The sequence below is a fragment of the Chiroxiphia lanceolata genome, chromosome 1 (assembly GCF_009829145.1).
Source record: "Chiroxiphia lanceolata isolate bChiLan1 chromosome 1, bChiLan1.pri, whole genome shotgun sequence".
Lineage (NCBI taxonomy): Eukaryota > Metazoa > Chordata > Aves > Passeriformes > Pipridae > Chiroxiphia > Chiroxiphia lanceolata.
The window spans coordinates 1,244,895-1,271,049 of NC_045637.1; the positions used below are offsets into that span (position 1 = coordinate 1,244,895).

The 26,155-nt window shown below is 55.9% G+C and overlaps 6 protein-coding genes across 6 annotated transcripts; all 6 read right to left on the reverse strand.

Annotated features, from left to right (window-relative positions):
- Nucleotides 1–2,344: 2,344 nt before the first annotated feature.
- On the reverse strand, nucleotides 2,345–2,819 carry LOC116794386 (feather keratin B-4-like). Its single transcript, XM_032703028.1, has 2 exons — nucleotides 2,792–2,819; nucleotides 2,345–2,706 (listed from the first exon to the last, which is right to left on the reverse strand). The coding sequence occupies exon 2, from the start codon at nucleotides 2,684–2,686 to the stop codon at nucleotides 2,345–2,347; it is 342 nt and encodes a 113-aa protein (XP_032558919.1). The 5' UTR covers nucleotides 2,687–2,706; nucleotides 2,792–2,819.
- Nucleotides 2,820–6,276: 3,457 nt separating this feature from the next.
- On the reverse strand, nucleotides 6,277–6,628 carry LOC116794417 (feather keratin B-4-like). The gene has a single exon (XM_032703073.1). It carries the CDS (start codon nucleotides 6,616–6,618, stop codon nucleotides 6,277–6,279), a length of 342 nt encoding a protein of 113 aa, XP_032558964.1. The 5' UTR covers nucleotides 6,619–6,628.
- Nucleotides 6,629–10,134: 3,506 nt separating this feature from the next.
- On the reverse strand, nucleotides 10,135–11,112 carry LOC116789635 (feather keratin B-4-like). Its single transcript, XM_032693678.1, has 2 exons — nucleotides 10,805–11,112; nucleotides 10,135–10,560 (listed from the first exon to the last, which is right to left on the reverse strand). Exon 2 carries the CDS (start codon nucleotides 10,538–10,540, stop codon nucleotides 10,202–10,204), a length of 339 nt encoding a protein of 112 aa, XP_032549569.1. The 5' UTR covers nucleotides 10,541–10,560; nucleotides 10,805–11,112; the 3' UTR covers nucleotides 10,135–10,201.
- A 3,007-nt stretch (nucleotides 11,113–14,119) lies between these two features.
- Nucleotides 14,120–14,920, reverse strand: LOC116789662 (feather keratin B-4-like). Its single transcript, XM_032693768.1, has 2 exons — nucleotides 14,887–14,920; nucleotides 14,120–14,647 (listed from the first exon to the last, which is right to left on the reverse strand). The coding sequence occupies exon 2, from the start codon at nucleotides 14,625–14,627 to the stop codon at nucleotides 14,307–14,309; it is 321 nt and encodes a 106-aa protein (XP_032549659.1). The 5' UTR covers nucleotides 14,628–14,647; nucleotides 14,887–14,920; the 3' UTR covers nucleotides 14,120–14,306.
- A 3,017-nt stretch (nucleotides 14,921–17,937) lies between these two features.
- On the reverse strand, nucleotides 17,938–18,773 carry LOC116789619 (feather keratin B-4-like). The gene is made up of 2 exons (XM_032693643.1): nucleotides 18,642–18,773; nucleotides 17,938–18,402 (listed from the first exon to the last, which is right to left on the reverse strand). Exon 2 carries the CDS (start codon nucleotides 18,380–18,382, stop codon nucleotides 18,044–18,046), a length of 339 nt encoding a protein of 112 aa, XP_032549534.1. The 5' UTR covers nucleotides 18,383–18,402; nucleotides 18,642–18,773; the 3' UTR covers nucleotides 17,938–18,043.
- Nucleotides 18,774–21,471: 2,698 nt separating this feature from the next.
- Nucleotides 21,472–21,954, reverse strand: LOC116794464 (feather keratin B-4-like). The gene is made up of 2 exons (XM_032703136.1): nucleotides 21,919–21,954; nucleotides 21,472–21,833 (listed from the first exon to the last, which is right to left on the reverse strand). Exon 2 carries the CDS (start codon nucleotides 21,811–21,813, stop codon nucleotides 21,472–21,474), a length of 342 nt encoding a protein of 113 aa, XP_032559027.1. The 5' UTR covers nucleotides 21,814–21,833; nucleotides 21,919–21,954.
- Between the last annotated feature and the right edge of the window lie 4,201 nt (nucleotides 21,955–26,155).

Below are 26,155 nucleotides of genomic sequence, written 5' to 3' on the forward strand. Positions count from 1 at the left end.
GGAATTCTGTGATTCCGTGTCCTGCCCTTGAGGCCATGTCCATCTGACCTTGGCAGGAGGTTTTAATTGTGAGCATTAGAGGGCAAAGGCTGGAGTTGATGGTGGGTGTCAGGGAGGGCTGAAGATGTGAGTAATGCTTTGGAGAGGTGGGGTGTGATGAGTGAGGTCCTCCTGTGTCCCTTGTGTCTCTCGTGGTTTGGGGGTGTGTTGTGAGGAGGTGCCCCAAAGCATCCCAGCCCTGTCAGGCTGATCTGGAGTTTCACATGTGTTGCCCCTTCCCTCCCCTTCCATCCCTCTCCCCTTTACTTCCACCTGGCTAAGCCTGATACTGGACCTGACTTTTCCTGCTGTCTGTGCTCTGGGGGGGTTTTTGTGCCACTCCTGCTTTTAAGGTTTGGATAGCTGGGACATTTTTGGCCCTGTCCTGGGCTGAGTTGCAGGGAGTGAGGTCCCTTCTCTGGGCATCTTTTCTGTCTGATGGGCAGCAAGAGGATTTGGAGGTGTCCAGGGTTGTTGGACACAAGCATTGCATGATGCCAGAGAATGCAAACAAGGCCGAGCTGTGTCAGTGCCCAGTGTGTTGGGGTGAGAAGTGTGTGCAGGGCTGGGCCCAGAGCCTTGGGCTGAGTGTCCCAAAGTGCCGATGGGAACAAGTGTGCAGTGCTGGAGCCCAGGAGCTGCATCCATTGGGCCAAGACTGCAAACATGAGTGGTGATGGCCATGGCCACATCCTGGAGTTGAGCAAGGGCAGGGGCAAAGTCCTGTTTGTGGGGAGGGGTCATCGCAGGTAGGAGGAAAGGCTGGAGATCAACTGGATCAACTGTTTCCATAGAATTAATCTCTTATTAGGACAAGATTTTGTGTTCCTGGTGGAGAAAAAATGGCCCAAGAGGTGGCCATGAACGTTTGTGGGAAAAGGAGTCAGAAGTCTGCAGGTGAGGATTGGGCAAGTTGTGAGCAAGCAGTGGGAGGTGACTCTTGCTGCCTCCTCAGCACTGGTGTGCCACAGTCCAAAGGGGGGGTTGGACACAAGGATGGGTGCAAGAAGAATCCTTTATTCAAGCATGCCCACTCTCTTTTTGTGCGCTTGGGAGCGGAACGGGCCAGAACACAGGGCGGAGAATGAGACAAACAAGCAGAGGGACAAACCAGCATAGGGACACTGCCAAAAGGGGAGGAGTGGGGGAAACTCATGGCAAGCCTGGGTTTGTCCAGGTTGTGCACTGTGTAGTGTGAATACAATAAAACCACATAATACCAGCAAAGTCCACACGACAAAGTCCCACTAATTGCTGCAGGCTTCTCTCCATGCCCAGAACTGTTCCCATCCTGAACTGTGTTCCCTCACACTGGGGATGTGCCATGTGAGGTCTGTGGGCAGTGCTGGGCTCTCCAGTGGAAGAAGCTGATGGACTTGGGGAATGCGGAGGAGTTGAGGACCAACAAGATTCTAAAGAGGCCGGAGGATGTTGGCTAGAGGAGAGGCTCAGAGAGCTGGGAGTGGCAGGAGACAAGGCTGGCCAGGGGAGTGTCATGAGTGTGTGTGAATCCCTGCTGGCAGGGACTGAAGTGGAGGGAACCCAGCTGTTGTCAGCAGAACACACGGGCAGGACAAGGGGCCATGGACACAAGGGAAACAGATGGAATTGCATGGGCAAAGAAGACAAGCCTTGTTCTGTGTGAGGGAGGTCAGAGAGTGGCAGAGGAGGTGGAGTCTGTGTGCCTGGAGATGTAACACTGAACTGGCCATGGTCCTGGCCAAGCTGCTCTTGCTGGGTTTGTTTGAGTGGGAGGGTTGAAGCACTTGCAGTGCATCGTGGCCAAGTGGCTGATGTTGTGTCTGTGCTGGGAAGGTTGAAGAGTCATGGTGGGGAGGAGAGTTTGTGCAGTGTGTGCTGGCCCAGAGAGACTTTGGCAGAGGCGTGTGCAGAAGAGCCTTGTTGTGTGGAAGCCTTTGGTGTAGCAGGTGATGGGTTTGTGCCACGTTCTGTCAGGGCCCCTCCACCCCTGTTCCATTGCCCGTCTGTGTTAGTGCTGGTGACAGATTTGCTAAGAAAGGTGTTGTGGCCTTTTCCCAGATTCTAACTGGTTGTAGAGCCCTGGCCTTGTGCCGAGTGAGGATGTAAAAGCATTGGAATGAAAAAAGAGGAGGCCTGAGAGACTTTGATGCAGGAGAATTTTATTGAGGCAAAGGAGTGAAGAGACAGGAGCAGGGAGCGGGATGGACGAGGTGAGAGGTGCAAGTAGGGCGACCATCAGGTGAGGTGCTTTGCTTGCAGGAGATATTGGTGCAAGAGTGAGAAGGGCAGGTGCAGGGGGTGTCAGCTGTGGTGGCAAGGAGCCTCAGCAGGTGCCGGAGCAGCCCAGGCCTGCCAGACCACAGCCCAGTCCTCCCAGGCCGTAGCCAAAACCACGGCCATAGCCCAGGCCGTAGCCTGCGGCCCCAAAGCCGCCGGAGATGGGCTGTCCCTGGACGTTGAGCTCCGTGCCCAGGGCAGCCCCTGCGGTGGATCCGACGAAGGAGCTCTGAGGGAAGGAGGTCATGATGGGCCCTGGGAAGGTGACGCGGACGGGGGAGGGCTGGATGAGGACGGTGGAGTCCTGGCACTGCCTGACACAGGGCTCGTTGCAGCTGTTGGCCAGCGGGGTGGGTCCGCAGGGGCGGCAGAGGTCGTAGCAGGCCATGGGTGTGGTGTGGAGGGGCCCTGGGAGGGCAGGCAAGAGAAGGTGAGAGAAGGTGAGAGCAGAGAGGGGTGTGAGGCAGCTGTGGGCGGTGGGCTGGAGGCTCACCTGGTTGTGGGCAGAGAAGGCAGGAGAAGGCGTCAGGAGAAGGCTGTGAGGGAGAGAGGCGCTGGGCCGGCTTTTATGCTGCTCCTGCTGGGGTGGCACAGCCTTGGCCCAGCACTGTCAGCTGGCGGCACCTTTGAGGAGTTGGGATTTGGGAGGGTTGGATTGTTGGATGTGTGTCAGGGAGGACTGAATAAAGAATTAGAGCCCAGGAGAGGTGTGATGTCATCAGTGAGGTTATTTTTTGGCACTTGTGTGCTGTGGTTTGTGGGTGCTTTGTGCTGACTGGGCCCCCTCTTGTTCTGTGTGACTGGATGTCCACCAGTCATTGTGTTGCACCCAGGAATGCTGAGGGAGCCATTTGATGTCCTGGGGAGGTCACTCTCCATCAATTTGGAAAGGTCATAGTCCTTTGGAGCAATTCTTGAGGGATGAAAGAGAGCTCATCCCCCAGAATCGTGATTTAGATCAAGAGAGAGGACCTGGAAAACTGGAGGCTGCTCAGGCTGAATTCAGGCTGGTGAGGTTCCATTCCTATGGTCTGTCTGGATTTCTGAAATTTTCATGACAAGGTACTTGGTCATTGAAACTTTATTTCTTGACCTTCTGAATAGATGCATTAAACGAACTCTGAACGGTGCTCGATCCCTTTTTGCCCAGGCTGGTCTGTGACGCCAATTCCCTTATTCTGCGTTCAAGCCATGGGATTTCACAATGTAGAACTTCTAAGTTGTAACGTCCTGTACCTGTAAGCAAAAATTATAATTACTAGTGGATGGTCACTGGGCTCCTCTCTCCTCTTCTGTCATTTTGTGGATGTTTCTTTGTGGAATTCTATAATTCCATGTCCTGCCCTTGAGGCCGCGTCGCTCTGACCTTGGTGGCAGCTTTGATGAGTTGGTTGTTGGGTGATTTACATGAAATATGGGCGTCAGGGCATTTGTCTGATGTGACCAAAGCACTGGAGAGGTGGGGTGTCATCAGTGGGGTCACCCTGTGTCCCTTGGGGGCTGTGGTTTGTGGGTGAGTTGTTTAGAGGGGCCCCATTCCCTCTCAGCCCTGTGGGGCTGGTCTGGGCTGTGCAGCCGTGCCGGGTGTGAGGGGCTGCCCCTTCAATCCCATTCATTCCTTCCAGCCTCACTGCCAGCTCACTGAGCCTGTCTTTGAGCCTGGCCTTTGTCACTGGCTGTGCTCTGGTGTCAGCAAGTTCACCCTTTGGGGTCACAGGGCTTGTGCTCTGGTTGAAGATGAGCGTCCACAGAAGAGTTTGTGCTGGGCATGAGGGGCTTCTCCTTCCATTTTGTTGGATTCCTGTCCAGCTTTCTCCCAGCTCACACAGCCTGGTTTTAGGCTCAGCCTTGCCCACTGGGTGTGCTCTCTGGGGGCCTGGTTTCCTCTACTGTTGCTAAGGTTGTGTCTGAGTGTATGAGGTTCAGCTGACAAGAGTTCTGCAGGTGTGGCTTCTGTGAGAAGGTTCCAGAAGCTTCCCTGATGTCTGACACAGCAAGTTCCCACTGGCTCCATGTTGGATCAGCTGCTGGACAAAGCAGAGGCAATCGTGGATGATGCAGCCCATCTGTGATCACAGCCTGTTCTGGAAGGGGCACAGTTAGTGCTCAAGAGGAGCTGGAAGAGAGGAGAGAAAACATGGGAGAGGAACAAGTCTGGGGTGATGAAGGCCAGTGCAGAGGGAGGGGAGGAGGTGAGAGAGGGGCTGTAGCAGAATGTGCTGTGCATCCCGTGGAGCAGAGCATGGTGGGTGAGGCTGTCCCCCCGCAGCCCCTGGAGGAGCAGGGTGGAGCAGAGATGCAGCTGCAGCCCCTGGAGGAGCTGCCAGCAGAGCCAGGGAGTGCCCAAAGAGGCTGTGAGGCCGTGGGGAGGGCGAGCTGGAGCAGGCTCCTGGCAGGACCTGTGGCCCCGTGGAGAGAGGAGCCCACCATGGAGGAGGTTTATTTGGCAGAACTTGGGAGCCCCTCCAGAGCCACGTTGGAGCAGCGTGTTCCTAAGGCCTGAGCCCGTGGGAGGGAGCCAGGCTGGAGCCGTTTGTATGGAAATGCAGCCCATGGGAAGGCCCCCGTTGGAGACCGTGTGTGTGGGATGGAGCCCACGCTGGAGCAGGGGCAGAGTGTGAGGAAGAAGGAAGAGCAAAACCAACATGGGATGAAGTGAGCCCAAGCCACCTTGTCCATCGCCCTGAGCCACTTGGGGAGAGGGGGCAGAGAACTGGAGAGTGAAGTTGAGCCTGGCTGAAGGGAGGGGTGAAGGGAAGGTATTTAAGGTTTGTTTTTCTGTCCCATTATCTTACTCTAAGGTTTGATTTTTAAGGAATGAAATGAATTTCCCTGGGTGGAGTCTGTTTTGCCCACAATGGTGATTGGTGACTGATCTCCCTGTCCTTAACTCTACTCAGGAGCCTTTTTCCATCTTCTTCTCTGTTTTGTCCACTGGAGGGAAGGGACTGAGAGAGGGGCTTGGTGGGCACTTGGTGTCCTGCAAAGATCAACCCCAACTCCGCAGAGCCTCAAGTTGTCAGCAGAGCAGGGTCCCAGGCTTGTCCCTGCCCCTGGTTCCAAGGTCTCCAGGCTGTGCCTGAGGAATCTTCAGTGACGGTGACCTCACAAAGGGGACATGCTGTGGGACCTGAGAACAGAGGGATGGGGGTTTGGTGATGCAGGGCTCCTGGAGAGGGAGGCTGGTGGTGCAGAGTCCCCCTGAATGGGTCCCTGTGGGGCCCTGCAGTAAGCAGGGGATGGTGGCCGGGGCATCTCCACCAGGGATCAGTTAAAGACCCACAACAAGGTGAGATCCTGGCGCGGGGACTCCCAGGCAGGAGGAATGGGGAGCGTGCAGCCCGAGGGACAGTGCAACAAGGAACCAGAGCTGAGTGAGCTGAGGACCCCCAGAAGGGTGGGTGGTGAGCTGGACAGCCTGCATGGGTTCCCCAAGGTCCTTGGAGCAGGAGGGGACAAGGTCATGGGGCCTTGTGTGGGTGGTCCTGGGCCGTGTCTGTGAGGGGAGATGGTGTAAGAGGGACTGGAGGTGTTTGGGGTGGGAGCAAAGGGTTGGGGTGTCTCAGGGAGTGTTGTCATGTCAAAGCCTCCATGTGATGAGTGATGGGCTGGTGTAACTTTGTGACAGACCCTTAGGAGCCAGTCAGTGCTGCTGGTGGTGGTGGTGGTGACATATTTCCTAGGAGGGGTCTTGTGCCCCTTTTCCATCCACCCCGCTGGCCTGTTGAGGCCTGGCTGTGTAGGGGGTGAAGTTGGAAAAGCCCTGGTAGAATTAAAAAGGAAGAGGCGTCTCAGGCTTTGATGCAGAAGAACTTTATTGAGACAAAAGAGTGAAAAGACAAGAGGAACAAATGGGAGGTATGCGGTGTGAGGTGCAAGTAGGGTGACCATCAGGTGAGGTGCTTTGCTTGCAGGAGATATTGGTGTGAGAGTGAGAAGGGCAGGTGGAGAGGGTGTCAGCTGTGGTGTCAAGGAGCCTCAGCAGGTGCCGGAGCAGCCAAGACCTGCCAGACCACAGCCCAGGCCTCCCAGGCCGTAGCCAAAGCCACGGCCATAGCCCAGGCCGTAGCCTGCGGCCCCAAAGCCGCCGGAGATGGGCTGTCCCTGGACGTTGAGCTCCGTGCCCAGGGCAGCCCCTGCGGTGGATCCAACGAAGGAGCTCTGGGGGAAGGAGGTCATGATGGGCCCTGGGAAGGTGACGCGGACGGGGGAGGGCTGGATGAGGACGGTGGAGTCCTGGCACTGCCTGACACAGGGCTCGTTGCAGCTGTTGGCCAGCGGGGTGGGTCCGCAGGGGCGGCAGAGGTCGTAGCAGGCCATGGGTGTGGTGTGGAGGGTCCCTGGGAGGGCAGGCAAGAGAAGGTCAGAGAAGGTGAGAGCAGAGAGGGGTGTGAGGCAGCTGCGGGCGGTGGGGGTGCTCGGGGCGGTGTTGCAGGAGGGCTGGTCAGTGGGGAGGCTGGTGTGGGGCTGTGGGGAGGCGTGAGGGCTGCTGAGGCTGGGGCAGAGCGTGCTGGGCGAGAGGGGCCAGGGGGGCGTTGTGTCAGGAGCAGGAGGGGGTTGTGAGGGGCTGGAGGCTCACCTGGTTGTGGGCAGAGAAGGCAGGAGAAGGCGTCAGGAGAAGGGTGGGAGGGAGAGAGGTGCTGGGCCGGCTTTTATGCTGCTCCCGCAGGGGCGGCACAGCCTTGGCCCAGCACTGTCAGCTGGCGGCACCTTTGAGGAGTTGGTTTTTGGGCGGGTTGGATTGTTGGATGTGTGTCAGGGAGGGCTGAAGAAACAACTAGAGCTCAGGAGTGGTGTGATGGCATCAGTGAGTTGATTTTCTGGCCCTCGTGTGCTGTGGTTTCTGGATGTGTTGTGGATTTTTGATCGTCTTTGGTGTGACTGGATGTCCATCAGTCATTGTGTCGCACCCAGGAATGCTGAGGGACTCGTTTGATGTCCTGGGGAGGCTACTCTCTATCGGCTTGGAAAGGTCATAGTCCTTTGGAGCACTTCTTGAGGGATGAAAGAGAGCTCATCCCCTGGAATCGTGATTGAGATCAAGAGAGAGGACCTGGAAAACTGAAGGCTGCTCAGGCTGAATTCAGGTTGGTCAGGTTCCATTCCTATGGTCCATTTGGATTTCTGAAATTTTCATGACAAGATACATTTAAACTTTATTTCTTGACCTCCTGAAGAGATGCAATAAACAAAGACTTAACAGGGCTCGATCCCTTTTTGCCCAGGCTGGTCTGTTGCACCAATTCCCTTCTTCCGCATTCAAGGCATGAGGTTTCATAACGTATAACTTCTAAGTTGTAACGTCCTGTGCCTGTGAGCAAAACCTGTGATTACTAGTGGATGGTCAGTGAGCTCCGCTCTCCTCTTCTGTCATTTTGCAGATTTTCCTCTGTGGAATTCTGTGATTCCATGTCCTGCCCTTGAGGCTGCGTCCATCTGACCTTGGCGGTAGCTTTGATGAGTTGGCTTTTTGGATGGTTAGTTTGTTGGATGTGTATCAGGGAGGGCTGAATAAACAACCCAAGCCCAGGAGAGGTGTGATGTCATCAGTGAGGTAATTTTATGGCCCTCGTGTGCTGTGGGCTGAGTGGGTGAGGTGGCGTGTGTTTTCCTTTCCAAAGTGCTCCCCTTCCGTGTCCTCCTCTTGCAGACGTGTCCTTGTGGCGGCAGCTTTGAAGGGAGAGTTGGTATTTGGGAGGTTGTGCCTGGAATGTGCTTGTGGGGGCACTTGGCAGGTGCAGACACTGCCCAGGAGAGGTGGGGTGTCCTCTGTGAGGTCACCTGAGGTCACTCACGTGCTGTGGTTTTGTGGAGTTGTGGGATTCCATGTCCTGCCCTTGAGGCCGTGTCCATCTGACCTTGGTGGCAGCTTTGATGAGTTGGGATTTGGGAGGGTTGGATGGTTGGATGTGTGTCGGGAAGGTTGAATAAACAAAAAGGCCAAGGAAATTGGTGGTGTCATCAGAGAGGTCACCCCGTGTCCCTCGTGTGCTGTGGTTTGTGGGGACCTGGTGAAGATGAGGCCGCAGAGCTGCTCCCCTGGAGCCCAGGGCAGAGTTTGCAGGGGGTTTGTCAGGCGAGTAGGGAGTGTTGCTGGGCAAGGGGAAGCCCTGGAGGAAGGTTTGCTGTGTCACTGGGTGCCCCTGTGCCCTCCGGGCCTGAGGTGCTGCAGCCAGGAATGCTGAGGGAGCTGCCTGATGTGCTGGGGAGGCCACTCTCCTCCTCTTGCCATCAGCTTCTCCTGATGCCAGTGCCTGGAGCTCTTCCTGAGGGCTGAAAGAGAGCTCCTGGCTTGGTTTGTGGAGGAAGAGCAGCAGTGACTCCCTGGAGAACTGGCATGTGGTCAGGCTGCCCTCATTCCCAGAGTTACGGTCCCTTGGGATCTCTCAGATTTACAGGACATGATACTCTCTCTTTGAAACTGAATTTCAGTATGTCATTCAGAAGTTGAATAAACAAACAACAACCTGGGCTTGGTCCCTTTTTACCCAGTCTTATTTGTAGGTGAGATCTCTTCTACAGCATTCAAGGCGTAAGGTTTCATAACCTATAACCAATAAGGCTGAATATTGTTTTCTCATGAGCAAAACACCATAATGAGTAGCAGAAAGTCAGTGTACTCCTCTCTCCTGCTCTGTCAAGGTCCAAGTGTTCCTGTAGGGCCCAGGGAAGCATGAAAGCCTCAGCAGTGCAGCTGCTGCTGGTTCAGGATCTACTTCAGGAGCTGTTTTGGGGGAGCTGATGTTCTGAACCTTCCAGGCTGGAGCTTTGGTCTTACACCATTTCCATCCCTTCCTGTATTCTGACACCACTGCCAGGGGCAAAGAAGAGCCTTTAGGAGAGGGCAATTTGCAGGGGACAGTGGCTGCCCGATGGCCTTTGTCTCTTGCTGGCCACTTGTGCTGCTTGCAGAGCATGGATGAAAATGTGGGAGAGAAGTGGCGCTGCCCTGGAGCCCTGGGGCCCAGCACTGGGGATGGGTCAGCAGGGGCAGATGGAGCCCCAGTCACTGTCCCCCTTGGAGCTCTGTCATCCCCCAGGGCTTCCCCCAGGGCTGCCTGTGCTGCTCCTCCACAGCTGGACAAGTGTCTTGTCCAGGAGGCTGCAGTGATGGACTGGAGCATCAAGTTGACTAAAAGCCCAACCAACTGCATCCACCACATTCCCTTCATGTGTGAGTGGAGGGGCATAAACACAGGAGGATATGAAATGAGGCAGGAGAGACTTTCCCTTAGTGAGCCCTCCCTGACTGTTCCTGATGGTTGCATTGTCCCATATTTTGGAAGGCCCCCCACCCTGTGCCAGTCTGTGTGTCAGGCACAGTTGTTAAAAAAAGGCCTTGTGACCCTTTTTCACCCAACCTGATGGATTTTGAGCCCTGCAGTTGTACTGCATAAGATTGTGAGACAATTGGAAAAAAAAATTAGGAGGAGACATCAGAGGCTGTGATGCAGGAGAACTTTATTGAGACTAAAGAGTAAAAAGAAAGGAGCAGCCAGGGGAAGGGATCTGGTCTGAGGTGGAAGTAGGGCGATCATCAGCTGAGGTCCTTCCCTGGAAGATTTGTCCAGAGCCCTGAGATCTTACTGCTCCCCTTGTTGGGAGTAGCCCAGCGGAGGTGGCCGCTGGTGTGTGGCTTGTGAGAAGGTGTTTGCAGCAGAGGGGACTGACCAGAGCAGAAGGGGCACTGGAGAGGAGGAAGGGGGAGAAAAGGAGGAGGGAACTGGGCCATGTTTGCAGGCAGCGCGGGCTGGGCCCTTGGCTGCTTCCTTGCTTGGAGACCTGAGAGCAGGAGCTGGAAGTGCTGAGCCCATTGGACAGCCTTGGGATGGACATGAATCCCTGTTCCATGTGGTGACTTGCAGGTCATGGGTGGTTGGTGTTGGGGCAGTTGTTTGGGGCCTCAGCAGGTGCCGTAGCAGCCCCTGTTGGCGTAGCAGCCCAGGCCTCCCAGGCCGTAGCCAAAGCCACGGCCATAGCCCAGGCCGTAGCCTGCGGCCCCAAAGCCGCCGGAGATGGGCTGTCCCTGGACGTTGAGCTCCGTGCCCAGGGCAGCCCCTGCGGTGGATCCAACGAAGGAGCTCTGGGGGAAGGAGGTCATGATGGGCCCTGGGAAGGTGATGCGGACGGGGGAGGGCTGGATGAGGACGGTGGAGTCCTGGCACTGCCTGACACAGGGCTCGTTGCAGCTGTTGGCCAGCGGGGTGGGTCCGCAGGGGCGGCAGAGGTCGTAGCAGGCCATGGGTGTGGTGTGGAGGGGCCCTGGGAGGGCAGGCAAGAGAAGAGCAGAGAAGAGAAGGTGAGAGCAGAGAGGGGTGTGAGGCAGGTGCGGGCGGTGGGGGTGCTCGGGGCGGTGTTGCAGGAGGGCTGGTCAGTGGGGAGGCTGGTGTGGGGCTGTGGGGAGGCGTGAGGGCTGCTGAGGCTGGGGCAGAGCGTGCTGGGCGAGAGGGGCCAGGGGGGCGTTGTGTCAGGAGCAGGAGGGGGTTGTGAGGGGCTGGAGGCTCACCTGGTTGTGGGCAGAGAAGGCAGGAGAAGGCGTCAGGAGAAGGGTGGGAGGGAGAGAGGCGCTGGGCCGGCTTTTATGCTGCTCCCGCAGGGGCGGCACAGCCTTGGCCCAGCCCTGTCAGCTGGCGGCACCTTTGAGGAGTTGGGATTTGGGAGGGTTGGATTGTTGGATGTGTAGGAGGATTGGATTGTTGGCTGAATAAACAAGCAGAGCCCAGGAGAGGTGTGATGTCATCAGTGAGGTGATTTTGTGGCCCTCGTGTGCTGTGGTTTGTGGGTGCTTTTGCTGACTTGGCCACCTCTTCTTTGTGCTGCATGTCCATCAGTCATTGTGTCGCACCCAGGAATGCTGAGGGACTCATTTGATGTCCTGGGGAGGTCACTCTCTATCAACTTGGAAAGGTCATAGTCCTTTGGAGCAATTCTTGAGGGATGAAACAGTGTTCCTCGCCTGGAATTGTGATCGAGATCAAGAGAGAGGACCTGGAAAACTTGAGGCTGTTTAGGTTGAATTCAGGCTGGTCAGGTTCCATTCCTGTGGTGTGTTTGGATTTCTGAAATTTTCATGACAAGGGACTTGGTCATTGAAACTTTATTTCTTGAGCTCCTGAAGAAATACAATAAACAAAGACCCAATGGAGCTCCATCCCTTTTTGCCCAGGCTGGTCTGTGACCCCAATTCCCTTATTCTCCATTCAAGCCATGAGATTTAACAATGTATAACTTCTAAGTTGTAACATTCTGTACCTGTGAGCAAAAACTATAATTACTAGTTGATGGTCAGTAGGCTCCCCTTTCCTCTTTTGTCATTTTGCAGATGTTTCTTTGTGGAATTCTGTCATTCCATGTCCTGCCCTTGAGGCCGCCTCCATCTGACCTTGGTGGCAGCTTTGATGAGTTGGTTGTTGGGAGGATTTACATGGAATATGGGCATCAGGGCATTTGTCAAATGTGAGAAGAGCACTGGAGAGGTGGGGTGTCATCAGTGAGGTCACCCTGTGTCCCTCGGGGGCTGTGGTTTGTGGGTGAGTTGTTTAGAGGGGCCCCATTCCCTCTCAGCCCTGTGGGGCTGGTCTGGGCTGTGCAGCCGTGCCGGGTGTGAGGGGCTGCCCCTTCAATCCCATTCATTCCTTCCAGCCTCACTCCCAGCTCACTGAGCCTGTCTTTGAGCCTGGCCTTTGTCACTGGCTGTGCTCTGGTGTCAGCAAGTTCACCCTTTGGGGTCACAGGGCTTGTGCTCTGGTTGAAGACGAGCATCCACAGAAGAGTTGGTGCTGGGTGTGAGGGGCTTCTCCTTCCATTTGTTGGATTCCTGTCCAGCTTTCTCCCAGCTCACACAGCCTGGTTTTAGGCTCAGCCTTGCCCACTGGATGTGCTCTCTGGGGGCCTGGTTTCCTCTACTGTTGCTAAGGTTGTATCTGAGTGTATGAGGTTCAGCTGACAAGAGTTCTGCAGGTGTGGCTTCTGTGAGAAGGTTCCAGAAGTTTCCCTGGTGTCTGACACAGCAAGTTCCCACTGGCTCCATGTTGGATCAGCCGCTGGACAAAGCAGAGGCAATCGTGGATGATGCAGCCAATCTGTGATCAGAGCCTGTTCTGGAAGGGGCACAATTAGTGCTCAAGAGGAGCTGGAAGAGAGGAGAGAAAACATGGGAGAGGAAGAAGTCTGGGGTGATGAAGGGCAGTGCAGAGGGAGGGGGGGAGGTGGGCCAGGGGCTGTAGCAGAATGTGCTGTGCAGCCCATGGAGCAGAGCATGGTGGGTGAGGCTGTCCCCCCGCAGCCCCTGGAGGTGCAGGGTGGAGCAGAGATGCAGCTGCAGCCCCTGGAGGAGCTGCCAGCAGAGCCAGGGAGTGCCCAAAGAGGCTGTGAGGCCGTGGGGAGGGCGAGGTGGAGCAGGCTCCTGGCAGGACCTGTGGCCCCATGGAGAGAGGAGCCCACCATGGAGGAGGTTTGTTGTCAGAACTTGGGAGCCCCTCCAGAGCCACGTTGGAGCAGCGTGTTCCTAAGGCCTGAGCCCGTGGGAGGGAGCCAGGCTGGAGCCGTTTGTATGGAAATGCAGCCCATGGGAAGGCCCCTGTTGGAGACTGTGGGTGTGGGATGGAGCCCACACTGGAGCAGGGGCAGAGTGTGAGGAGGAAGGAAGAGCAAAACCAACATGGGATGAAGTGACCCCAAGCCACCTTGTCCATCGCCCTGAGGCACTTGGGGAGAGGGGGCAGAAAACTGGGGAGTGAAGTTGAGCCTGGCTGAAGGGAGGGGTGAAGGGAAGGTAGTTAAGGTTTGTTTTTCTGTCCCATTATCTTACTCGAAGGTTTGATTTTTAAGGAATGAAATGAATTTCCCTGGGTGGAGTCTGTTTTGCCCACAATGGTGATTGGTGACTGATCTCCCTGTTCTTAACTCCACTCAGGAGCCTTTCTCCATCTTCTTCTCTGTTTTGTGCACTGGAGGGAAGGGACTAAGAGAGGGGCTCGGTGGGCACTTGGTGTCCTGCAAAGCTCAACCCCAACCCCGCAGAACCCCAAGTTGTCAGCAGAGCAGGGTCCCAGGCTTGTTCCTGCCCCTGGTTCCAAGGTCTCCAGGCTGTACCTGAGGAATCCTGAGTGACGGTGACCTCACAAAAGGGGCTTGCTGTGGGACCTGAGAGAAGAGGGATGGGGGCTTGGGGTCACGTGCACAGGTGATGCAGGGCCCCTGGAGAGGGAGGCTGTTGGTGCAGAGACCCCCTGAATGGGTCCCTGTGGGGCCCTGCAGTGAGCAGGGGATGGTGGCCGGGGCATCTCCACCAGGGATCAGTTAAAGACCCACAACAAGGTGAGATCCTGGCGCGGGGACTCCCAGGCAGGAGGAATGGGGAGCGTGCAGCCCGAGGGACAGTGCAACAAGGAACCAGAGCTGAGTGAGCTGAGGACCCCCAGAAGGGTGGGTGGTGAGCTGGACAGCGTGCATGGGTTCCCCAAGGTCCTTGGAGCATGAGGAGACAATGACATGGGGCCTTGTGTGGGTGGTCCTGGGCCGTGTCTGTGAGGGGAGATGGTGTAAGAGGGACTGGAGGTGTTTGGGGTGGGAGCAAAGGGTTGGGGTGTCTCAGGGAGTGTTGTCATGTCAAAGCGTCAGTGTGATGAGTGATGGGCTGGTGTAACTTTGTGACAGACCCTCAGGAGCCAGTCAGTGCTGCTGGTGGTGGTGGTGGTGACATATTTCCTAGGAGGGGTCTTGTGCCCCTTTTCCACCCGCTCCGCTGGCCTGTTGAGGCCTGGCTGTGTAGGGGGTGAAGTTGAAAAAGCCCTGGTAGAATAAAGGAGGCAGAGACATCTCAGGCTTTGATGCAGGAGAACTTTATTGAGACAAAAGAGTGAAAAGAGAAGAGGAACACATGGGAGAGATGCGGTGTGAGGTGCAAGTAGGGCGACCATCAGGTGAGGTGCTTTGCTTGCAGGAGATATTGGTGCAAGAGTGAGAAGGGCAGGTGCAGGGGGTGTCAGCTGTGGTGGCAAGGAGCCTCAGCAGGTGCCGGAGCAGCCCAGGCCTCCCAGGCCGTAGCCAAAGCCACGGCCATAGCCCAGGCCGTAGCCTGCGGCCCCAAAGCCGCCGGAGATGGGCTGTCCCTGGACGTTGAGCTCCGTGCCCAGGGCAGCCCCTGCGGTGGATCCGACGGCGGAGCTCTGGGGGAAGGAGGTCATGATGGGCCCTGGGAAGGTGACGCGGACGGGGGAGGGCTGGATGAGGACGGTGGAGTCCTGGCACTGCCTGACACAGGGCTCGTTGCAGCTGTTGGCCAGCGGGGTGGGTCCGCAGGGGCGGCAGAGGTCGTAGCAGGCCATGGGTGTGGTGTGGAGGGGCCCTGGGAGGGCAGGCAAGAGAAGGTGAGAGAAGGTGAGAGCAGAGAGGGGTGTGAGGCAGGTGCGGGCGGTGGGGGTGCTCGGGGCGGTGTTGCAGGAGGGCTGGTCAGTGGGGAGGCTGGTGTGGGGCTGTGGGGAGGCGTGAGGGCTGCTGAGGCTGGGGCAGAGCGTGCTGGGCGAGAGGGGCCAGGGGGGCGGTGTGTCAGGAGCAGGAGGGGGTTGTGAGGGGCTGGAGGCTCACCTGGTTGTGGGCAGAGAAGGCAGGAGAAGGCGTCAGGAGAAGGGTGGGAGGGAGAGAGGCGCTGGGCCGGCTTTTATGCTGCTCCCGCAGGGGCGGCACAGCCTTGGCCCAGCACTGTCAGCTGGCGGCACCTTTGAGGAGTTGGGTTTTGGGAGGGTTGGATTGTTGGATGTGTGTCAGGGAGGGCTGAAGAAACAACTAGAGCTCAGGAGTGGTGTGATGTCATCAGTGAGTTGATTTTCTGGCCCTCGTGTGCTGTGGTTTGTGGATGTGTTGTGGATTGTTGATCGTCTTCTTTGGTGTGACTGGATGTCCATCAGTCATTGTGTCGCACCCAGGAATGCTGAGAGAGCCATTTGATGTCCTGAGGAGGTTACTCTTCATCAACTTTTCAGGTTATAGTCCTTTGGAGCCCTTCTTGAGGGATGAGAGAGAGCTCATCCCCTGGAATCGTGATTGAGATCAAGAGAGAGGACCTGGAAAACTTGAGGCTGTTCAGGCTGAATTCAGGCTGGTGAGGTTCCATTCCTATGGTCCATTTGGATTTCTGAAATTTTCATCACAACATAGTTGTTCATATAAACTTTATTTCTGGACCTCCTGAAGAAATACAAGAAACAAACACCAAATTGGACTCGATCCCTTTTTTCCCAGGCTGGTCTGGGATTTCCATTCCCTTCTTCCACATTGAAGCCATGAGTTTTCATAAGGTATAACTCGTCAGTTGTAACATCCTGTAACTGTGAGCAAAAACTATAATTACTAGTGGATGGTCAGTGGGCTCCACTCTCCTCTTCTGTCATTTTGCAGATGTTCCTTTGTGGAATTCTGTCATTCCATGTCCTGCCCTTGAGGCCGCGTCGCTCTGACCTTGGCGGCAGCTTTGATGAGTTGGTTCTTGGGAGGGTTGGATTGTTGGATTTGTGTCAGGGAGGGCTGAAGAAACAACCAGAGCCCAGAAGAGGTGTGATGTCATCAGTGCGGTGATTTTGTGGCCCTCATGTGCTGTGGGCTGAGTGGGTGAGGTGGGGTGTGTTTTCCTTTCCAAAGTGCTCCCTTTCCGTGTCCTCCTCTTGCAGACATGTCCTTGTGGTGGTAGCTTTGAAGGGAGAGTTGGTATTTGGGAGGTTGTGCATGGAATGTGCTTGTGGGGGCACTTGGCAGGTGCAGACACTGCCCAGGAGAGGTGGGGTGTCCTCTGTGAGGTCACCTGATGTCACTCACGTGCTGTGGTTTTGTTAATGGAGTTCTGGGATTCCGTGTCCTGCCCTTGAGGCCGTGTCCATGTGACCTTGGTGGCAGCTTTGATGAGCTGGGATTTGGGAGGGTTGGATGGTTGGATGTGTGTCAGGGAAGGCTGAATAAACAAAAAGGCCAAGGAAATTTGTGGTGTCATCAGTGAGGTCACCCCGTGTCCCTCGTGTGCTGTGGTTTGTGGGGACCTGGTGAAGATGAGGCCCCAAAGGCTTCCAGGCAGAGCTGCCCCCCTGGAGCCCAGGGCAGAGTTTGCAGGGGGTTTGTCAGGCGAGCAGGGAGTGTTGCTGGGCAAGGGGAAGCCCTGGAGGAAGGTTTGCTGTGTCACTGGGTGCAACTGTGCCCTCAGGGCCTGAGGTGCTGCAGCCAGGAATGCTGAGGGAGCTGCCTGATGTGCTGGGGAGGCCACTCTGCTCCTCTTGCCATCAGCTGCTCCTGGTGCCAGTGCCTGGGAGCGCTTCCTGAGGGCTGAAAGAGAGCTCCTGGCTTGGTTTGTGGAGGAAGAGCAGCAGTGACTCCCTGGAGAACTGGCATGTGTCAGGCTGCCCTCATTCCCAGGGTTACAGTCCCTTGGGATCTCTCAGATTTACAGGACATGATACGCTCTCATTGAAACCTTTTTTTAACCTCATTAGGACAAGCAAGAAACAAACAACAACCTGGGCTTAGTCCCTTTTTGTCCAGGCTGGTCTGTGACATCAGGTCACTTGTTCACCATTCAGGCCATAAGGTTTCATAACTTATAAACCCTAATTCTTAATATCCTTTTCTTGTGAGGAAAAACCTGTAATTTCCAGAGGAGGCTCAATGTGCTTCTCTCTCCTCATCTGTCCTGCTGTTCCTGTTCCTGTATCATATGGAGAAGCCTCAGAGCCTGAGTAGAGTAGCTTCTGGTGGATCTGCTCCAGGTGCTTTTGTGGCTGAGCTGATTTTCTGAACCTTGCACACTGGAGGTTTGACCTCCACCATTTCCATCAGGATGATGGATTAAGTGCAAGGTCCACAAGACTGTGGAGGACACCAAGCTGAGTGTTGTGGTTGGTTCTTGAGAGGGAAGGGATGGCAACCAGAGGGGCCTGGACAGGCTGGGGAGGAGGATCTGCACGATCCTCAGGAAGTTCAACAAGGCCCAAGGCAAAATGCTGCCAGTGGTTTGTATCAATCCCTCACATGGATACAGGCCTAGGGATGGTAGCACTGAGAGCAGCCCTGTGGAGAAGGCTTGGAGGGTATTGGTGGGTGAAGAACTCAATGGGAGCCAGGAATGTGCCCTGGCAGCCCAGAAAGCTCCCGTGTGCTGGGCTCATGGCCACAGTGTGGGCAGCAGGGGAGGGGATTGTGCCCCTCTGCTCTTTTCTGGTGAGACTGGAGTTGTGTGTTCAGCTCTGGGAGCCTGAGGAGAAGGAAAGCAGGGACGTGTTGGTGGGATGCAGAGTAGAGCCTTGGGGATGATGAAGGGCTGGAGCCCCCGGTGTCCGTGGAGACTGAAGGCAGCCCAGACTGGGAGTCTGTGTGTGAGGTGTGGGTGGTGTGTCCAAGGCTGTGTTTGGGCAAGGGAAGAGTTTGTGTCCCATTGTGGAAGGCCCTTGTGTACCAGTCTCTGTTGATCCTTGTGAAAAATTTCCTAGGAGAGAGGAAATTTTTCCACCCATCTGATGGCATCTGTGGACAGACCTCTGTGGCAAATGAAGTTGTAGGAGACTTGGAAGAAGAAAGGATGAGGAGGCATGTGATGTTTTGCTGCGGGAGAACTTTATTGAGACAAAAGAGTGAAAGGGCAGAGAAAATACTGGAAGGGATCTGGTCTGAGGTGCAGTAGGGCGACCATCAGCTGAGGTAATTTTGTTGTAGCAGATTTTGCCGGAGCCCGAGCTCATGGCATGAAGGGTGTTATTGGTGGCCCTCAGCAGGTGCCATAGCAGCCCCTGTTGGCGTAGCAGCCCAGGCCTCCCAGGCCGTAGCCAAAGCCACGGCCATAGCCCAGGCCGTAGCCTGCGGCCCCAAAGCCGCCGGAGATGGGCTGTCCCTGGACGTTGAGCTCCGTGCCCAGGGCAGCCCCTGCGGTGGATCCGACGGCGGAGGTCTGGGGGAAGGAGGTCATGATGGGCCCTGGGAAGGTGACGCGGACGGGGGAGGGCTGGATGAGGACGGTGGAGTCCTGGCACTGCCTGACACAGGGCTCGTTGCAGCTGTTGGCCAGCGGGGTGGGTCCGCAGGGGCGGCAGAGGTCGTAGCAGGCCATGGGTGTGGTGTGGAGGGGCCCTGGGAGGGCAGGCAAGAGAAGGTGAGAGAAGGTGAGAGCAGAGAGGGGTGTGAGGCAGGTGCGGGCGGTGGGGGTGCTCGGGGCGGTGTTGCAGGAGGGCTGGTCAGTGGGGAGGCTGGTGTGGGGCTGTGGGGAGGCGTGAGGGCTGCTGAGGCTGGGGCAGAGCGTGCTGGGCGAGAGGGGCCAGGGGGGCGTTGTGTCAGGAGCAGGAGGGGGTTGTGAGGGGCTGCAGGCTCACCTGGTTGTGGGCAGAGAAGGCAGGAGAAGGCTTGAGGAGAAGGGTGGGAGGGAGAGAGGCGCTGGGCCGGCTTTTATGCTGCTCCCGCAGGGGCGGCACAGCCTTGGCCCAGCACTGTCAGCTGGCGGCACCTTTGAGGAGTTGGTTTTTTGGAGGATTGGATTGTTGGATGTGTGTCAGGGAGGGCCAAATAAACAACCTGAGCCCAGGTGAGGTGTGATGTCATCAGTGAGGTCACCCCGTGTCCCTTGTGTGCTGTGGTTTGTGGATGTGTTGAGAATTGTTGATCCTCTTGTTCTGTGTGACTGGATGTCCATCAGTCAATGTGTTGCACCCAGGAATGCTGAGGGAGGCATTTGATGTCCTGAGGAGGACAGTCTCCCATGCCTTAGAAAGGTCACAGTCCCTGGGAGCCCTTCCTGATGGATGAAGGAGAACTGCTGCCCTTGTCTCTGGAATGGGATCAAGAGAGAGGACCTGGAAAACCAGAGGCTGCTCAGGCTGAACTTGTTCCATTGTTGTGATCCATTTGGATTTTTGAAATTTTCACTTGGTCATTTAAATTGTGTTTTGTGGCCTGATTAAGAAATGCAATAAACAAAGACCCAACAGGGCTCAATCCCTTTTTGGCCAGGCTGCTCTGTGGCATCAATTCACTCCTTCCGCATTCAAGCCATGAGGTTCCATAAGGTAGAAGTTGTAAGAAAACTAATAGGTTGTAACATCCTGTAGCTGGGAGCAAATAACTATGTTTACTCGAGGCAAGTTGGCATGCTTCTCTCTCCTCCTCTGTCACAAGAAAGGCATTCCTTTGTGGAATTCTGTGATTCCATGTCCTGCCCTTGAGGCCGTGTCCATCTGACCTTGGCAGCAGGTTTTAATTGTGAGCATTAGAGGGCAAAGGCTGGAGCTGATGGTGCGTGTTAGGGAGGGCTGAAGATGTGAGCAAAGCTTTGGAGAGGTGGGGTGTGATGAGTGAGATCCTCCCGTGTTCCTGATGTGCTGTGGTTTGGGGTGTGCTGTGAGGAGGTGCCCCAAAGCATCCCAGCCCTGTCAGGCTGCTCAGGCAACACGTGTTGCCCCTTCCCTCCCCTTCCATTCCTCTCCCCTTTGCTTCCACCTGGCTAAGCCTGACACTGGACCTGACTTTTCCTGCTGACTGTGCTCTGGGGGGGTTTTGGTGCCCCTCCTGCTTTTAAGGTTTGGATAGGTGGGGCCTTTTGGGCCCTGTCCTGGGCTAAGTGGCAGGGACTGAGGTCCCTTCTCTGGGCATCTTTTCTGTCTGATGGGCAGGAAGAGGCTTTGGAGGTGTCCTGGGCTGTTGGACACAAGCATTGCATGATGCCAGAGAATGCAAACAAGGCGGGGTTGTGTCAGTGCCCAGTGTGTTGGGGTGAGAAGTGTGTGCAGGGCTGGGCCCAGAGCCTTGGGCTGAGTGTCCCAAAGTGCAGATGGGAACAAGTGTGCAGTGCTGGAGCCCAGGAGCTGCATCCATTGGGCCAAGACTGCAAACATGAGTGGTGATGGCCATGGCCACGTGCTGGAGTTGAGCAAGGGCAGGGGCAAAGTCCTGTTTGTGGGGAGGGGTCAGCCCAGGTAGGAGGAATGTCTGGGGGCTAATTTGACAAATGCTTTCCATAAAATTCCTGTCTAATCAGATGAAGTCTTTGTGTGCCTGGTGGAGAAGAAACGGCCAAGGAGACGTTGTACCAGTGTGAGAAAAGGGGCCAGAAGTCTGCAGGTCAGAATTGGGACAGGTGTGAGCAAGCAGTGGGAGGTGACTCTTGCTGCCTCCTCAGCACTGGGGCTGTGCCATGTGAGGTCTGTGGGCAGTGCTGGGCTCTCCAGTGGAAGAAGCTGATGGACTTGGGGAATGCAGAGCAGTTGAGGACCATCAAGATTCTAAAGAGGCCGGAGGATGTTGGCTAGAGGAGAGTCTGAGAGAGCTGGGAGTGGCAGGAGACAAGGCTGGCCAGGGGAGTGTCATGAGTGTGTGTGAATCCCTGCTGGCAGGGACTGAAGGGGAGGGAGCCCAGCTCTTGTCAGCAGAACACACGGGCAGGACAAGGGACCATGGACACAAGGGAAACAGTTGGAATTGCAGGGACAAAGAAGACAAGCCTTGTTCTGTGTGAGGGAGGTCAGAGAGTGGCAGAGGAGGTGGAGTCTGTGTGCCTGGAGATGTAACACTGAACTGGCCATGGTCCTGGCCAAGCTGCTCTTGCTGGGTTTGTTTGAGCAGGAGGGTTGAAGCACTTGCTGGGTTTGTTTGAGCAGGAGGGTTGAAGCACTCGCAGTGCATCCTGGCCAAGTGGGTGATGTTGTGTCTGTGCTGGGCAGGTTGAAGAGTCGTGGTGGGGAAGCGAGTTTGTGCAGTGTGTGCTGGCCCAGAGAGACTTTGACAGAGGCGTGTGCAGGAGAGCCTTGTTGTGTGGAAGCCTTTGGTGTAGCAGGTGATGGGTTTGTGCCACGTTCTGGCAGGGCCCCTCCACCCCTGTTCCATTGCCTGTCTGTGTTAGTGCTGGTGACAGATTTGCTAAGAAAGGTGTTGTGGCCTTTTCCCAGATTCTAACTGGTTGTAGAGCCCTGGCCTTGTGCCGAGTGAGGATGTAAAAGCATTGGAATGAAAAAAGAGGAGGCCTGAGAGACTTTGATGCAGGAGAATTTTATTGAGTCAAAGGAGTGAAGAGACAGGAGCAGGGAGCGGGATGGATGAGGTGAGAGGTGCAAGTAGGGCGACCATCAGGTGAGGTGCTTTGCTTGCAGGAGATATTGGTGCAAGAGTGAGAAGGGCAGGTGCAGGGGGTGTCAGCTGTGGTGTCACGGAGCCTCAGCAGGTGCCGGAGCAGCCCAGGCCTGCCAGACCACAGCCCAGGCCTCCCAGGCCGTAGCCAAAGCCACGGCCATAGCCCAGGCCGTAGCCTCCGGCCCCAAAGCCGCCAGAGATGGGCTGTCCCTGGACGTTGAGCTCCGTGCCCAGGGCAGCCCCTGCGGTGGATCCAACAAAGGAGCTCTGGGGGAAGGAGGTCATGATGGGCCCTGGGAAGGTGACGCGGACGGGGGAGGGCTGGATGAGGACGGTGGAGTCCTGGCACTGCCTGACACAGGGCTCGTTGCAGCTGTTGGCCAGCGGGGTGGGTCCGCAGGGGCGGCAGAGGTCGTAGCAGGCCATGGGTGTGGTGTGGAGGGGCCCTGGGAGGGCAGGCAAGAGAAGGTGAGAGAAGGTGAGAGCAGAGAGGGGTGTGAGGCAGCTGTGGGTGGTGGGCTGGAGGCTCACCTGGTTGTGGGCAGAGAAGGCAGGAGAAGGTGTCAGGAGAAGGGTGGGAGGGAGAGAGGTACTGGGCCGGCTTTTATGCTGCTCCCGCAGGGGCGGCACAGCCTTGGCCCAGCACTGTCAGCTGGCGGCAGCTTTGAGGAGTTGGGATTTGGGAGGGTTGGATTGTTGGATGTGTGTCAGGGAGGGCTGAATAAAGAATTAGAGCCCAGGAGAGGTGTGATGTCATCAGTGAGGTTATTTTTTGGCACTTGTGTGCTGTGGTTTGTGGGTGCTTTGTGCTGACTGGGCCCCCTCTTGTTCTGTGTGACTGGATGTCCACCAGTCATTGTGTTGCACCCAGGAATGCTGAGGGAGCCATTTGATGTCCTGGGGAGGTCACTCTCCATCAATTTGGAAAGGTCATAGTCCTTTGGAGCAATTCTTGAGGGATGAAAGAGAGCTCATCCCCCAGAATCGTGATTTAGATCAAGAGAGAGGACCTGGAAAACTGGAGGCTGCTCAGGCTGAATTCAGGCTGGTGAGGTTCCATTCCTATGGTCTGTCTGGATTTCTGAAATTTTCATGACAAGGTACTTGGTCATTTAAACTTTATTTCTTGACCTTCTGAAGAGATGCATTAAACAAGTACTGAACGGTGCTCGATCCCTTTTTGCCCAGGCTGGTCTGTGACGCCAATTCCCTTATTCTGCGTTCAAGCCATGGGATTTCACAATGTATAACTTCTAAGTTATAACGTCCTGTACCTGTAAGCAAAAATTATAATTACTAGTGGATGGTCACTGGGCTCCTCTCTCCTCTTCTGTCATTTTGTGGATGTTTCTTTGTGGAATTCTATAATTCCATGTCCTGCCCTTGCGGCCGCATCCATCTGACCTTGGTGGCAGCTTTGATGAGTTGGTTGTTGGGTGATTTACATGAAATATGGGCGTCAGGGCATTTGTCAGATGTGACCAAAGCACTGGAGAGGTGGGGTGTCATCAGTGGGGTCACCCTGTGTCCCTTGGGGGCTGTGGTTTGTGGGTGAGTTGTTTAGAGGGGCCCCATTCCCTCTCAGCCCTGTGGGGCTGGTCTGGGCTGTGCAGCCGTGCCGGGTGTGAGGGGCTGCCCCTTCAATCCCATTCATTCCTTCCAGCCTCACTGCCAGCTCACTGAGCCTGTCTTTGAGCCTGGCCTTTGTCACTGGCTGTGCTCTGGTGTCAGCAAGTTCACCCTTTGGGGTCACAGGGCTTGTGCTCTGATTGAAGACGAGCGTCCAAAGAAGAGTTTGTGCTGGGCGTGAGGGGCTTCTCCTTCCATTTTGTTGGATTCCTGTCCAGCTTTCTCCCAGCTCACACAGCCTGGTTTTAGGCTCAGCCTTGCCCACTGGGTGTGCTCTCTGGGGGCCTGGTTGCCTCTACTGTTGCTAAGGTTGTGTCTGAGTGTATGAGGTTCAGCTGACAAGAGTTCTGCAGGTGTGGCTTCTGTGAGAAGGTTCCAGAAGCTTCCCTGGTGTCTGACACAGCAAGTTCCCACTGGCTCCATGTTGGATCAGCTGCTGGACAAAGCAGAGGCAATCGTGGATGATGCAGCAATTCTGTGATCACAGCCTGTTCTGGAAGGGGCACAATTAGTGCTCAAGAGGAGCTGGAAGAGAGGAGAGAAAACATGGGAGAGGAACAAGTCTGGGGTGATGAAGGCCAGTGCAGAGGGAGGGGAGGAGGTGAGAGAGGGGCTGTAGCAGAATGTGCTGTGCATCCCGTGGAGCAGAGCATGGTGGGTGAGGCTGTCCCCCCGCAGCCCCTGGAGGAGCAGGGTGGAGCAGAGATGCAGCTGCAGCCCCTGGAGGAGCTGCCAGCAGAGCCAGGGAGTGCCCAAAGAGGCTGTGAGGCCGTGGGGAGGGCGAGGTGGAGCAGGCTCCTGGCAGGACCTGTGGCCCCATGGAGAGAGGAGCCCACCATGGAGGAGGTTTGTTGTCAGAACTTGGGAGCCCCTCCAGAGCCACGTTGGAGCAGCGTGTTCCTAAGGCCTGAGCCCGTGGGAGGGAGCCAGGCTGGAGCCGTTTGTATGGAAATGCAGCCCATGGGAAGGCCCCCGTTGGAGACTGTGTGTGTGGGATGGAGCCCACGCTGGAGCAGGGGCAGAGTGTGAGGAAGAAGGAAGAGCAAAACCAACATGGGATGAACTGAGCCCAAGCCACCTTGTCCATCGCCCTGAGGCACTTGGGGAGAGGGGGCAGAGAACTGGGGAGTGAAGTTGAGCCTGGCTGAAGGGAGGGGTGAAGGGAAGGTATTTAAGGTTTGTTTTTCTGTCCCATTATCTTCCTCGAAGGTTTGATTTTTAAGGAATGAAATGAATTTCCCTGGGTGGAGTCTGTTTTGCCCACAATGGTGATTGGTGACTGATCTCCCTGTTCTTAACTCCACTCAGGAGCCTTTTTCCATCTTCTTCTCTGTTTTGTGCACTGGAGGGAAGGGACTGAGAGAGGGGCTTGGTGGGTGTCATCAACGAGACGAGGCTATCGAATTTAGGTTGCAAGGTAAAAAGGTATTTATTAATGCCAACAAGCAAAAACGGCCAGCCGGGCGACCGGAGGAAGCTCAGTTCCTGCCGCGTCCACGAAAAGGGGAACAGAAACCGCCCCAATTATACCCTCCGAAACCACCTCCCCCCAAAGTCACGTCATTTCTTCATTGGTGGAGGTTTCGCGGGCTACATCCTGCTTGGTTCCTTCTTCGCGGGCGATCGTGGGGTTGGTTCCTCCTTTCGCGGGCGATTGCTGTTGCCGAGGGGTGCCCACCAATGATTTCAAAGTCCCTTGTCTCTATGGGTCCGGGGGTCCTGGAATTTTCCATCAGGATGACGGTTGATCACCCGGGTTCCTCGTGGTCAGCCCCTCCATCTTGGTCCCTATTAATATGCTTAGGCAAAACCGTTTTAGATCGTAAAGTGCTAAATCATTATTGCGTTGTGTTAGTCATCCGCAGCAAACAAAATCTTGTGGTTTTAACATTACATAACAATTAAACTTATGACCACCAACCGGGCAGTTAATACAATATAGCAACATTTAACCAATCTCACAATTGATCAGCAAATTTCATTGATTCACTTATCACAGTGGGCACTTGGTGTCCTGCAAAGATCAACCCCAACTCCGCAGAGCCTCAAGTTGTCAGCAGAGCAGGGTCCCAGGCTTGTCCCTGCCCCTGGTTCCAAGGTCTCCAGGCTGTGCCTGAGGAATCCCCAGTGACGGTGACCTCACAAAGGGGACTTGCTGTGGGACATGAGAGCAGAGGGATGGGGGCTTGGTGATGCAGGGCTCCTGGAGAGGGAGGCTGGTGGTGCAGAGTCCCCCTGAATGGGTCCCTGTGGGGCCCTGCAGTAAGCAGGGGATGGTGGCCGGGGCATCTGCACCAGGGATCAGTTAAAGACCCACAACAAGGTGAGATCCTGGTCCGGGACTCCCAGGCAGGAGGAATGGGGAGCGTGCAGCCCGAGGGACAGTGCAACAAGGAGCCAGAGCTGAGTGAGCTGAGGACCCCCAGAAGGGTGGGTGGTGAGCTGGACAGCCTGCATGGGTTCCCCAAGGTCCTTGGAGCAGGAGCGGACAAGGTCATGGGGCCTTGTGTGGGTGGTCCTGGGCCGTGTCTGTGAGGGGAGATGGTGTAAGAGGGACTGGAGGTGTTTGGGGTGGGAGCAAAGGGTTGGGGTGTCTCAGGGAGTGTTGTCATGTCAAAGCCTCCATGTGATGAGTGATGGGCTGGTGTAACTTTGTGACAGACCCTTAGGAGCCAGTCAGTGCTGCTGGTGGTGGTGGTGGTGACATATTTCCTAGGAGGGATCTTGTGCCCCTTTTCCATCCACCCTGCTGACCTGTTGAGGCCTGGCTGTGTAGGGGGTGAAGTTGAAAAAGCCCTGGTAGAATTAAAAAGGAAGAGGCGTCTCAGGCTTTGATGCAGGAGAACTTTATTGAGACAAAAGAGTGAAAAGACAAGAGGAAAAAATGGGAGGGATGTGGTGTGAGGTGCAAGTAGGGCGACCATCAGGTGAGGTGCTTTGCTTGCAGGAGATATGGGTGTGAGAGTGAGAAGGGTAGGTGCAGAGGGTGTCAGGTGTGGTGTCAAGGAGCCTCAGCAGGTGCCGGAGCAGCCAAGACCTGCCAGACCACAGCCCAGGCCTCCCAGGCCGTAGCCAAAGCCACGGCCATAGCCCAGGCCGTAGCCTCCGACCCCAAAGCCGCCGGAGATGGGCTGTCCCT

Bases quoted from the DNA above. Each gene is read 5' to 3' on its own strand.
- LOC116794386 (XM_032703028.1), bottom strand. From the start codon at position 2,686: ATGGCCTGCTACGACCTCTGCCGCCCCTGCGGACCCACCCCGCTGGCC.
- LOC116794417 (XM_032703073.1), bottom strand. From the start codon at position 6,618: ATGGCCTGCTACGACCTCTGCCGCCCCTGCGGACCCACCCCGCTGGCC.
- LOC116789635 (XM_032693678.1), bottom strand. From the start codon at position 10,540: ATGGCCTGCTACGACCTCTGCCGCCCCTGCGGACCCACCCCGCTGGCC.
- LOC116789662 (XM_032693768.1), bottom strand. From the start codon at position 14,627: ATGGCCTGCTACGACCTCTGCCGCCCCTGCGGACCCACCCCGCTGGCC.
- LOC116789619 (XM_032693643.1), bottom strand. From the start codon at position 18,382: ATGGCCTGCTACGACCTCTGCCGCCCCTGCGGACCCACCCCGCTGGCC.
- LOC116794464 (XM_032703136.1), bottom strand. From the start codon at position 21,813: ATGGCCTGCTACGACCTCTGCCGCCCCTGCGGACCCACCCCGCTGGCC.